Below are 12,038 nucleotides of genomic sequence, written 5' to 3'. Positions count from 1 at the left end.
TTTACAAACAACACCTTGCCCAGCAGGATCTGTTGGAGGGCTGGGATTGACTCAGTCAGCAGGGAAATAAATAATACAAAGAAAACAGGCTGAAAAATGGACGATGTGTAGAGGGGAGGCTCATGAGTGCTAGCTGATTACAATGTACATTGCCTGTGCAACCCTGGCTCTGACTGATCATCAGGAGTTTTCAGGGCAGGGAGTTTTTGATACAAACTGAAATCCCTTCAGTCTTGCAGATTTCAGTTTCTGCCCCTTCCCTCTCCTGACCCACAGATAGCCCTTGCCTGGTGCTTTGGGAGAGTGCTGCGCTGATTTGTATCTCAAGGGGCTGAGAGATATGGAATAAAATCTCATTAACTCTTGCTAATGACAAGCACCACATGACACATGCCCGGAAGGCCTCGCTGAGTAGGGCCACAGGAAGACAATAGAAAGCCCCTCCCCTTCAACTTCTGCAGACCCAGTCTATTGGGAAGAAGTCTTTAACTGTCCATTTAAGAAGCGTTACCTTCACAAAGCCTACAGAGAGTGGCCATCATGACAAGGACAGCCCTATTGTGCTGAAGAGGGATTTTCTTTAACTGGTACCTCTTTCTGGAGGAGAGGCGGCTGGGGTGCCTTACATGAGAAAGCTGCCCTGTAAGGGCATTGGTTAGGTTAATAGAGCACTAATGAGCCAACAGAAGAGCACCTGCATTAAGAGAAATAGGACTATATCCTGACTAACAAGAGTACAGCAGGAGGCAAGTGCTCAGCAATTAATTTGTGGGGGGCCCACACCAAATAAGTGCCCCTTGGCTGCAGCAAATGAGTAAGAAGCAAATGTGCACCCTCAGCATTAGACTGTAGGGAGGCACTGACTCCCTTCCAAACACGATGCTTCCTCATACCATGCAGGCCTACCCTGCAGCAGACAGCTCTGCCAAGCTGTCTGGAACTCCCTGCTGCAGGATTTCCCTCTGCAGATGAATTCTTGTTGTGATCTTGTCTTTTCCTGAGTTGTGCCACAAAATGATCTGGAAAGGAGCTGGGGATGTCATGCTTCCAGACCTTCCTACCTGGCTCCAGTATTTATGACAACACAATTTTTTGTAGTTGGAAATGCAGAAAAATCCTTGATCCTGGTCACAGGAAAGGAACTAGAGATCCCCAGTCAATATCTTATCCCATCAACACAACACAAAAGCCTCTGATTCAGAATAAATATAATCATTCTTTACTGGACAGAACTTCATACATAAATATGTTGAACATTTTGCTCAGCAAAATTTCTTTCACTGAAAGTAAAAGCTAACAACCTGCAAGGTTGGTACATGAGAAACCATTTCAAAATGCACACCATCAGGCCCAGATTTTGGATCAAGATCTAAATTGGGCAACACCTGCTCTGTAAAGGGACCCCCTGGTTCTGAGCTAAACATCCATCTCCCTCACCCCTACAACGAGCTGAACAACACCCCTGCTCTGAACAGCCCTTCCCCCCTCCTTCATTTTGAATCTGAATCCAAACACAGAAGAACAGAGCTTCCCATTTACAGTGTTACTAAATCCCTTTTGGCAGCTGTGGAAGGAGCCCTCGTCAAAACTGGGAGCTCTGTGCTCTCTGAAGGTGCATTATTCATGGGTTTTCAAAGACTGATGAACTAACTAGGTCCAGTGCATGAGTCCCTTGTGGCCATTTCTATTTCTTGGTTGACAGGTTGGTTCCTTGAGCAACAAGCTGAAGTGCAGGAGATTCTAGCAATATTTCAACTAAAATTGGGAATGTTTACAAGGAAGGGCTGAGTCTGGGAACGGATAAACAACCTGGCAGGGCTGTGTGGTGGGGAGCGCTGTGCTGTAGGGAATCTTGGCTTTGATCAAGGAGGCAGCCCTACGTGATACAATCTAGGCTGGCACAGAGCTCACCTCCTAAAGCAAAATAAAATATGTCATTCCTTTCAGTAGATGGAATTCTCCCCAGTGATTCCTTCCCAGATCACTTTGTGTGATCTTGCCCTCTTTAAAGTTTTTCCCTTGAGGAAGCAGATCGTTTAATGTAGATGGCAGCATTAGCGTCTGGTATTAAGTCTGGCAAATGACTTCGAAATGCGGCAAGTGGGCGCCCTGGAAAGAAAAATCAAAATGCAAGTTGAATAGATGTTCATCAAGTCCCCGTGGTCTTTAGACTGCAAAGAGATATGAATGTAAGGCACCCTCTGTGTGTACCCAGGATGGTCACTGACTTCAACAGGAATGCATAGAAGTCACAGCCCATGCACACATCACAGTCCATGCTACAAATTTACACCAAAAAAGCACTCCTGAGTTCCTGATACTCTCATTAATCTGAATGGAAGATGTGGGACTCCTTATCAGCACCTCAAAATCAGGCCCCATTTTGTCTGTCTTGGTGACTGAGAAAGAAAGATTTACTACAAAAAGGAAAACTTTACTAGGAGAAACAAAACAGACTGAATGACAGCTGTAAATCCCAGGCAGCGTACTGCAGAATCAGAGCACAACAATAGAGATGGATATTTTATTTTATACAAGTTTTTATACAGTGCCTATCACCATAGTACCTAGATGCCTTCTGGTGGCATTAAGCACTGTTGTAAAACCCAGAAGGGATGCATTATATAAAACTCACCCAATCCACTGCTTTGTGAACCTGGCTCCAAACACAAGCCAAGCTCTACTGTTTTGTCAGTACTTGAATGTCCTCTTCTACAAAGCTATTCGTGTGCAATTTTCATCCAAGCTTGTAGGGAGGGATTAAAATTTCATTTTTTTTAAACCAAGAACCTAAAAGGGCACCCATTTGTCATGTCAGCTGACAAAGCCTAGGACTCTAAACACCATCAGACAAAATGTTCATCTATTTCATTCAGTTCTTCACATTATGAGTAGTAGTTCAGACCACTATTGAAATGTCAGCTAAATGAGGTAATTTATAGTATAATTCTAAAAACATGCTAGCCAGCTTCAATGGAAGGCTGTAATCAGGGATAATTATAGGGACATTTGTGAAATCCATTGGTCTGGGGATTTATTTTGATAAAAGGGATCAAAACTATTGTAAACTATGGTCCTTGTAATTATAACAATACCAGCCACCTTCTTTTATACAGCTTCTTTCATCTCAAAGGACCCAAGGTTTTTTCTAAACTATGCATACCATACAAATTGGCTCACCCCCTAACTCCCACCAATGCAGCCATCTCTGGAGCACAACACAGGAGCTAGTTAACAGTTTTCACCAGTACTATGCAAGATTTTGGGAGAAGAAATGAAGAAAATGTTTGCATTTGGTTGAAAACACAGAAGCAGTGTATGGACAGAGAACATCATGGGTGATATGTGGACGGTGATGCTAAACACCATCACCTACAAAACTCCTATGGCCCTTTAATAACTGTGAGAAGCAGTTTCTGATCTCAATAGCAAAATCATTTGCTTTTGCACTTGTACAATTCCAAGCAATCTACCAAGTACATCAGTATTATTATCCCCATTCTACAGATGAAAACACTGAGTTAGAGCAATGATATGGCTTGCCAGCAGTGTTGCCAGTAAAACTAAGACCCTGCAGGTGCCAGGCCAGCACCCTGTCTATATTGTCCATGTTTGGTAGTACTTTAAAAAGGTACTTCCAAAGATGGTAATTAGGGACCTATTTAATTTGTGGTTTCATGGAAGCTGGGAAAACCAGCAGTAACTGTGATTGCTGGGAAATATTCCATAGACTGCAATTTCTCACAAAATCATCAACCTCCCCACACCCTCCACACACACACAGTTTGGCATACTGGGGGCCTCTCCACCAATCTGTGGCAATGGTGTGGCCTCTCAACCAATTTGTGGTGAGAGCGGGGTTGCCAGGAAATGCCCCCAAAAATTGGCCCTTCGTGCCAAGAGCAAACTGTGAAAATGGCTTAATTTCGCCACAAGTTAAGTAAGTCCCTAATATCCCTCATCATTGTATTGGTTCCCTGACTCAGAGAACACAGCTACCTACTGAGTCACCCACATTTTTCCTATGATACTGTAGGTGATTTATGGCAAACTCTCAATCAGGGCAGACCTTTATTAGCTTACAAAATCTAGCCAGACAGTAACTCAGCATGGTGACCCTTAGGAGGTCTACTAAGAGAGAACCTTTTATGCAGTGGGAATCACAGCAACTCTTGAAGCAGAATGGTTTACACTTTGTAATAAACAGGATCCAAAGAGAATCTTTCTTCTGTGGCATTTCTCCTACATGCTGCCAAACTTATGATGGCTCTGACTATTCCTGCTCAGACATCTTGGCTGGGATTCTTCAAGTGAACTTGTCAAGCTCACCTGTCCATGTTCTCTGCTGAGTGACGATAAAACTTTGGCACTGTGGCTGGGAATTACAGATTCCTGCAGCTTCCTCTGCATTATGAACAGAGAGCAAACACCCCAGGTGGCTATAGGAAGGCCAGCATTTATAGTCCTGTGTTTCCCTGGTTCGGAATCCCTGCAAGGAGATATATTCTGGAAAAGAGGTACATGGCATTAGGAAAGCTTTTAACATGACTGGAGAAGAATATATACTGCAATATTTTGTTAAGTTGCATCATTAGTTTTATCCTTTGCATTTCAGCAAAACCCTTAATTTAATGAGAGTGAACAAAATGAAAGCAACTTGTTCAAACCGAGTCCTTGGAGGAGCCAAGCAAATAATCAGAAATCCTCACTTTTGTCCTGCCCTGGCCCTACTGTCTCCCAGGTAGATAAGTAAGCAGTCTCTTGTTGTTCCTTGAGGAGAAAGATTGGCTAATCTTAACTCCCCAAAAGTAAAAGGAGCACAGAAGCATGAAGGGGGCCATCAGGCCATTGAATCCTGTTCCCTGCGTCCACAGTCAAACATTTATCCCAAAGAGTCCTAAAATCATCCACCCCTGCCCCTCACACACCACAACCACAAAGCACACTGTGAAAACAGAACCAAAACTGCCATACAATAGACCGCAGGTGAAAAGCAGGGGAGAAAAAGACACAGCAAACAGCAAATACCCTGCCACTACAACAGCAGAGACGTGCTTGCTTAAAGCATGCCCAGAGGATGCTAGGAAGAGGATTATGCCTGACTTCAGAGAGGAAGGCAAGCCCCAACCCTCAGTTCCTTGCTAACCTGACCAGGGAGATGAAATTTCTTCCTGATCTCAAATCTGGTAATCAGTGGGAGCATCTATACATGCACTTTAATGCACATCAGCCTATTTTAATGCACATTAAAGTGTCACAAAAAAACCAGAGATGTATTTGGTAGCCATGTTGGTCTGAGACAAAAAGAAATGCAAAACTCTAGAACTCTTGGTTCAGAGATAATACCTTTTGTTAGACCAACTAAGAAATCACAAATATTATCTTTTTCTGCAAGCTTTCCAGCTCATGCGCCAAAAAAACATGCACTTTCACTAATCTGCATTAAAATAGGCTGATGTGCCTTTTTCTAGTACCTTACAATAGAGGTTATAAATTTAATGCATATTAACAAAAGTGTATTAAAGAATGTGTAGATGAGCCCAGTTTGCGGCTTAGTCAAAAAGCAAGACCCTCTAGCCAGGTATCTGAGGGCATTTTTACACGTGCTTTGGGACGCGGTGTCGAGCGCTTTAATTAGCGAGCTGTACTAATTAAAAGCACCCATGCGTCATGTGTATCAGCATTCCCACACTGAAAAAATGGTGGTGGGGCTCTTCAAAATAAAACTTATCAAATATGATTTATTTCAAAGCACCCTGCCACCACTTTTTTCAGTGTTGGGATGTGCAGGGACACTGATACACGTGACACAATTTCCAATTAATAGAGTCTGCTCCAACACACTGGAAATCCAGTGCATTGGAACAGGCTTCCCATGTGTCTATAGGAGCTGTGAGAGGTTTCCAAGTATTTGCAGGGCACCACCATGGTTAAAAGGAAACCTTGTGAAAAGAATGGGAAGTGGTTCTCAGATTTTAACCCACAGTCTACAAATGTTCTAAGTGGGAAGTGGTTTTTTAGAATAACATGAAGAAAATGAGGTTTTGGACACCAAGGTGACAAGGAGAGGGGACTTCATGAAGGGGTCGCTCTTACCCCACAGGTCTAGACAAGTAGATTGCTGGAGGGCTTATTACAATTTGTCAAAGATGTACATTCATTTGAAACATGAACTGATGCACAGTCTGAATAGGATACGAGTAGAGTGCTTATAGCAGTACACATTCATATGTAAACCAGATTGCTTGTAATGCATGTACTTTGCAAAAATATGCAGCTGCACAAAGAGATAATTCAGGATCCCAAGAAAACAACAAAGATTGCTCCAGACATAGAGAGGAAAAGTATCGTGAATGCTAAATTATTTTTACTCACTTCATTAGGACTATACAGGTTTGAACTGAGATCAGAATCTGACCATTGTTAAGAATCACAAAATCCCCCCAGCCTGATTGCACCTGCAATAGTTAAAACACTTAAAGCCTTTGGAATTCTGTACCTTGTAATAGAGGAGGCCTTTTCTGCAAATATATCCCAGTTTTGTACAAATGTAAAACCTTTTCAAAAGCTCTGAGGGTTTCATTTATTCCATATCGTAAATCACCTACATGAAAAGGAGATGACAGTGGTGAGTAACTGACTGAAATACAGGTTAGAGAGTCTCTTCAAAGAAAGATTGGTTTGTAAATATTAACTTGTACCTGTTGCATTCAGAATATCACTTAGAAAGGGCTGCAAACCAGGAGGCGCAGTATATGGCAAAAGATATGTGAAGAAATACCTACAAAAAAAGCCCACAAGCTTATTAGAACTTAGTGACCTCAATTCATTATAGCAAGTGGTCCTGTGTTCATTGCTATTTTATGCGGATTGTCTATTTTGGGAGGATTACACACTTTTCTATATGACAAACCCACTACAGTCTGAGCACCTTAATTAACTTCTTCTATGTCACGTTGTCTGAAAGACTGGTCACTATATAATACAGCACTGCTGAGTGCTTTAAACATATTAATTTTAGAAGACTTGAGCAATTAAATGTTCATTAATTTGCTTTGTGAGACCCCTATTCATACTCATTCACAGCCTTTTATGGCTTGAGCAGCAGCTATCCAAATAAAAAAAAACAACAAACCTCCATATGCGCTTCACCCAACACAACCTAGTCTTTTTCTTGCCTTAAAAAGGCTAGGCAGCCCATTAATTTGGATAGCAGGGTAAACCCATGTTTTCATTCTTTGAACCATCCATTCCCTGAAGAAAACTCCGGCTCCCAGGGGATAATCATTGCAAGACTGTAATTTTTCCATTAGAGAATTCCCTTATTTAAACAGTCTGTCGATAAGAGCAATATTAATGATGGGCTACCACGGTCTTCACCTGCAGATCACCACCCAGTTTAATGCAGACAGAGCAGTGGTAGGTGAAAGTCATTATGTTCTGATGTCTGACCCTGTGTGAACTGACTTGACAATCTCAGTGTTTAGATGCCTGTCTGTTTTACTATCACCACTCTGCTCTGCTGTCCCCATCTCTGCAGAGAGGCCAGTCGTGGGACACAAAACTAACCTAGCCCTTCTTGGACAGACTGTAAATTCAAGGAAGCTTGTGCTGACACTTCCTTTGCTGTACAGTTAGAGGATTTCAGCTGCTGGGATGCTTTCAGCAGCAATTTCAGGAAGCAGGAAATTCATTAGGGAAAGATTTTTGGGCAGGTTTATAGGAGATAAAAGAAGAGAACAGTGCAGAAAAGGTCTCTGTGCTCTTACTAGCCAATGACTAAGCTACTTTCAATTCCTACTTAATGAGGAAAATAATACCTTCTACCAAAAGATCCCAAACAAACCTGTGTGCATGAAAATTTGGGAGGAAGTGCATGCAAGAAATATAAGCTACTGCTCACTACATAGGATCAAGTAATTTTGTTCAAACATGCTGGATTTTTTTCTATTTGGACATACCGATATGCATTGAAAAGATTCTTCTTTTCATTTATTCCTTCACATTTCCCAGCTGCAGAACACTTGAGAATGAAGCTTTTTGTAGGGAAGTCTAGCATGCAATCATTATCATCTTTGCATGACAGTTCCTCAGTGCTGGCATCATCCAAGTCTGTCACTTTTAGGTTTCCATCCACCATAACAAACTGTCTTGGCTGGAAATCCAAGAGGACTATTGAACCCAGAGGGGAATGTGCCAAGTAAAACAGCAATTTCACGAGACTAAGGCAAACCTGAGAAAGAGGAGATGAATATGTATGGAAAATAGAAATGAAAAAAAAAGCTATTAAATTGGAAGGACAACCAGGAAAAGACATTCAACAAAATTAATGACAAAAATCTCATACTTCTATGCATATTACAAATATGTTACCAGTTCGATTGTCAATATTGCCACAGGATCTTAGTACTAAAACCAGCCTAACAATATTATGTACATGAACAAAAAGAACCATTTTCTGTTACTCTAAATAAAATAAAAACTAGAAAGGGAAACAAAGGCAGTCTGCAGGTTTCAGGGCATATGTTGATGGCTACCTGCAATAAGAGAGGTGTCTTTCATCAGGGTAAGGCATTGAGCAAATTGGGCCTCAAACCCAGGAACACAGGAGTAGAGGCGACCTTCTAGCCCGTGATGTCAGGTAACCAGGTAGGCAACATCTGTCCAAAAGTGCCCACCAAAACATCCACTCCAGCCCCCTTGCACACCACAGCCATAAAGCACTCGGTACCAAAACAAGCAGATATGCCCCAAGAAGAGAGCAAGAAAGACAATCCTAGCTGCTGCATGCATCCTGAATCAGTTATTCTCTAAGCAGCCACCCTACCCTGTCTTCTGTCTGACCAGACTCATATGCCTAACTATGTTCACCAGGGGTCCCATTAACTCAGTGGTGGTCTGTTCAGATACCAGGGCTTGTTCACTCTGAATGAGATTTCAGCAAAAAAAGGAAAACCCATGGCTATAGATCAGCACAATCACAAGAACAAACGGTTCGATGATCTGCTCCGAAACAGCAGTTCCTTTCAAAAGACACTGTACAGTCTTGTTCATTAAGAAGTTTCATAAGGTCTTCTAATATGTAACTCCAGCATAGACTAATCTGGTGCCATACATTTCTAAAAGGCCTCAGTCACTTCTGTTATTAGGGTCACCTGCAATGTGTACAAAGCATCTTTGAGGGAACACTGGCAGGAAATTGTAAAGCTGGTAGTGAAGCTGAGCTGTAGATACATGTATCTAGTGGGCTCTGACTGTGGTACCATGTTTGTGGACACCATGCCTGTGGGTTTTTTGTCACTGAAGAGCTTCTCATTGACTTGAATGCAGTTATGTTTTACCTTCAAACCATCTCCTTCCAGTGAAGCAAATATATAGTAACCGTTACAAGAAGCCCTCAACTGAGGCCTCTATCTCGGCACAACTGTAATACAATTAATAATAAAAGTAACGGCTCCTATATGTAAATTATACTGTGAGTAAAGAGCCTCTACTTTTAGAGCTTAGGAAGACAGTGGGCACAGGGACACTGATATGACCCTGCCAACTACAGCGCTGAGACAACAATGCATTATTGTTTGTGATACACTACTGGCCCCAACCAAGATCAGAGCCCCATTGCGCTAGGCACTGTACAAACACATACTGAGAGAGAGATCCTGCTCTGATAAACTTAACAGTCTAAACAGATAATGCAGACAAAGGGAGAAAAAAAAGAAGCACAGAAAGGTGAAGTAACTTGCTTGAGATCACAGAGCAGTTCAATGGAAGAGCCATGGAAAGCCATTGTCCATCCGTCCATGCTAAGGTGTGGGCCCCATGGTCTCCAGCTGAGGTTGACTGCAGTAGTTGTGTCTGTGGACACTGTGCTGGTGGATTTACAGAATATAGAAATATCCAAAGCTTTTATACTCATAGGCTGCCTAAAAACTGCTATAAGCTTCTGTGAAGATGGGTGGGACCCAGAAGGAACTAGATATTCGGTGTAATGGGGCGTATTAAAAATAGTGCGATTCCTAAACCAGAATCTTGAGTCATTTCCTAAATTTAGGTCTGCTCTACAATCACAGAAGGGGGCGGGGGGGGCGGAATAACGAAACAGCTAACAACAGTGAAGCTCCAGCTCTGACAGTTAATGCAATTTAACAGGAGTGAAAACAAAATTATTCAAAGAAAATTTGCAGAAGCAAACAGCAGTGCCAACAGGATAATCCCATTTGCCAGCTCTCATCAGGGCTCTTCCCTTTACTCAGTTTGAGGCCTAAATGCCACCGATAAAACTGCTTTTGTTTTGTTTTCTTACTTTAAATCTTTCCTCCCAGGTGGTCTGCAGAAGCTGAATCATCTCCAGAGGGGATCCCAGTTCCAGCATTGCTGTGACCCTTATGTCAGGATGGGCACTATTATCATAGCATTGGCCATACAACTGTACAGAGAGAAAAGCAGAGTTTGTCATCCACAGGCAAGTATGAGTGCACAGGAGACATGATTTCTGAGCAGTAAAGGAAAAAATTAAATAAATATTGATGGCTAGATGAGCCTGCTCTTTGGGGAATAGATTCAATGACAGGAAAAGGCATTTTCCTCTGTGCTGTTTGAAGTGTGTTGACACTATGTCAATAGTCAAATCAGATGCCAAAATACAATCAACTCTGCATCTGAAGCCCTGGACTAACAGAGAGGGCTGATCTGGTTACACTGATACCTGGCCTTATTACTGTTGCTCCCACCAGATGCCAATCTTCTTCCTAAGCCAGAAAGTGAACTGCTGGATGAGACTTGCATTCGCAAGCTTATCTAACTTTATGTAGCTGGTCCAAGAGAAGACACCACCCTAGGAAATCCTGGCCTCTCCCATAATTTCTGGACCATCAAACACGTCCATTTGAGGTCCAGAAAGACACTTGGATTAGTTTATAGGATGTGGATTGAACGGACTCCCACATCTGCAAAGGGGTGTTGGTTGTAGCCCTGCTGGCCTAAGGACCTAGGCAGACAAGGAATAAAAGATATCACGTTTACCCAAAGACCCTTGTCTGCTCCTCTGTAAAGGGCATCCGCTCTCGGAGCCACCAGCACCTCTGGAGAGCTCAGACCCGCCTCGACCTTAAACACGGAGGGCTGCACGCGGCAGAGGAGCGAGGGAAAACCACCCCCGCTCCCTCCGCCTCGCACCATGCGGGGGTGGCCAGGGGGACACAGGACTAGGGGTTGTGCAGAAGGGTCGGGGCTGGAGGGGTGGCCAACCTGCCGCTCTTCGGAAGTTCACAGGCGTCTCCTTGAATCTTTGCACAAGCGCGCGGTGAACTTCTGCACGCCACCCCTGCCACTGCCGCCCTAAGGGCGGCACAACAAACCAACCCGGGGAGGGATGCGGAGGGGCCCCGGTACCTGCCTGGACGACGCCGGGGTGGCGCAGGCGGCGCAGCAGCACCAGCTCCTTGAGCAGCTTGTAGGCGGCCAGGCGGCGGCAGGCGGCGGGAGCCCGGTGGCGCCGCACGCAGCGGCTCACGTCCCCGCCCGCAGCGCCGTGCACCGCCTTGAGCGCCAGCGCGCGCCCGCCCGGCAGCTCCGCGCGCCGCACCGCCTTGGTGAGCCCGGCGCCCAGCTCCGGGCCCGCCGCCGCGCGCCGCAGGTCGCCGCAGCCCAGCGCCCCCGCCGCGCCCCGCGCCCCGCGCCGCCCCGCGCCCGCGCCCGCCGCCAGCCGCCGCACGTCCCGCAGCCGCCGGCTCAGCTCCCGCAGCAGCGCCGGCGGCTCCACGCCCAGCGCCGGCGCCAGCAGCGCGCCCGCCGCCAGCAGGGCCACGAGCGCGGCGGCCCTGCCCGCCCGCATCGGGGAAGGAGGGCAGCAAGCCAGGCTGCTCCGCGCCGCTCCGCGCTGCCCGCTGCCTGTGCTGCCGCGCCGCGGGATCAGGCGCCTCCCTCCTGCGGCGGGGCTGCAAGGGACCCGCCGAGGTCACCCGGGCCAGCCCCCTGCCTGGCGGGCATCGTCCCTCCCCAAATCTGCGCCGCGAGATTTTGCCATGGCAAGCAGCGCC

At 45.1% G+C, this 12,038-nt stretch overlaps 1 protein-coding gene across 1 annotated transcript; it reads right to left on the bottom strand.

Annotated features, from left to right (window-relative positions):
* Positions 1-1,196: 1,196 nt before the first annotated feature.
* LOC102571715 (extracellular tyrosine-protein kinase PKDCC) lies at positions 1,197-11,833 on the bottom strand. The gene is made up of 7 exons (XM_006267204.3): positions 11,396-11,833; positions 10,304-10,426; positions 7,962-8,233; positions 6,702-6,781; positions 6,500-6,604; positions 4,330-4,506; positions 1,197-2,109 (listed from the first exon to the last, which is right to left on the bottom strand). Exons 1-7 carry the CDS (start codon positions 11,831-11,833, stop codon positions 2,006-2,008), a joined length of 1,299 nt encoding a protein of 432 aa, XP_006267266.3. The 3' UTR covers positions 1,197-2,005.
* Between the last annotated feature and the right edge of the window lie 205 nt (positions 11,834-12,038).

Source organism: Alligator mississippiensis, chromosome 2 (assembly GCF_030867095.1).
Source record: "Alligator mississippiensis isolate rAllMis1 chromosome 2, rAllMis1, whole genome shotgun sequence".
Lineage (NCBI taxonomy): Eukaryota > Metazoa > Chordata > Crocodylia > Alligatoridae > Alligator > Alligator mississippiensis.
This window is presented reverse-complemented; position numbering and strand designations above follow the sequence as displayed.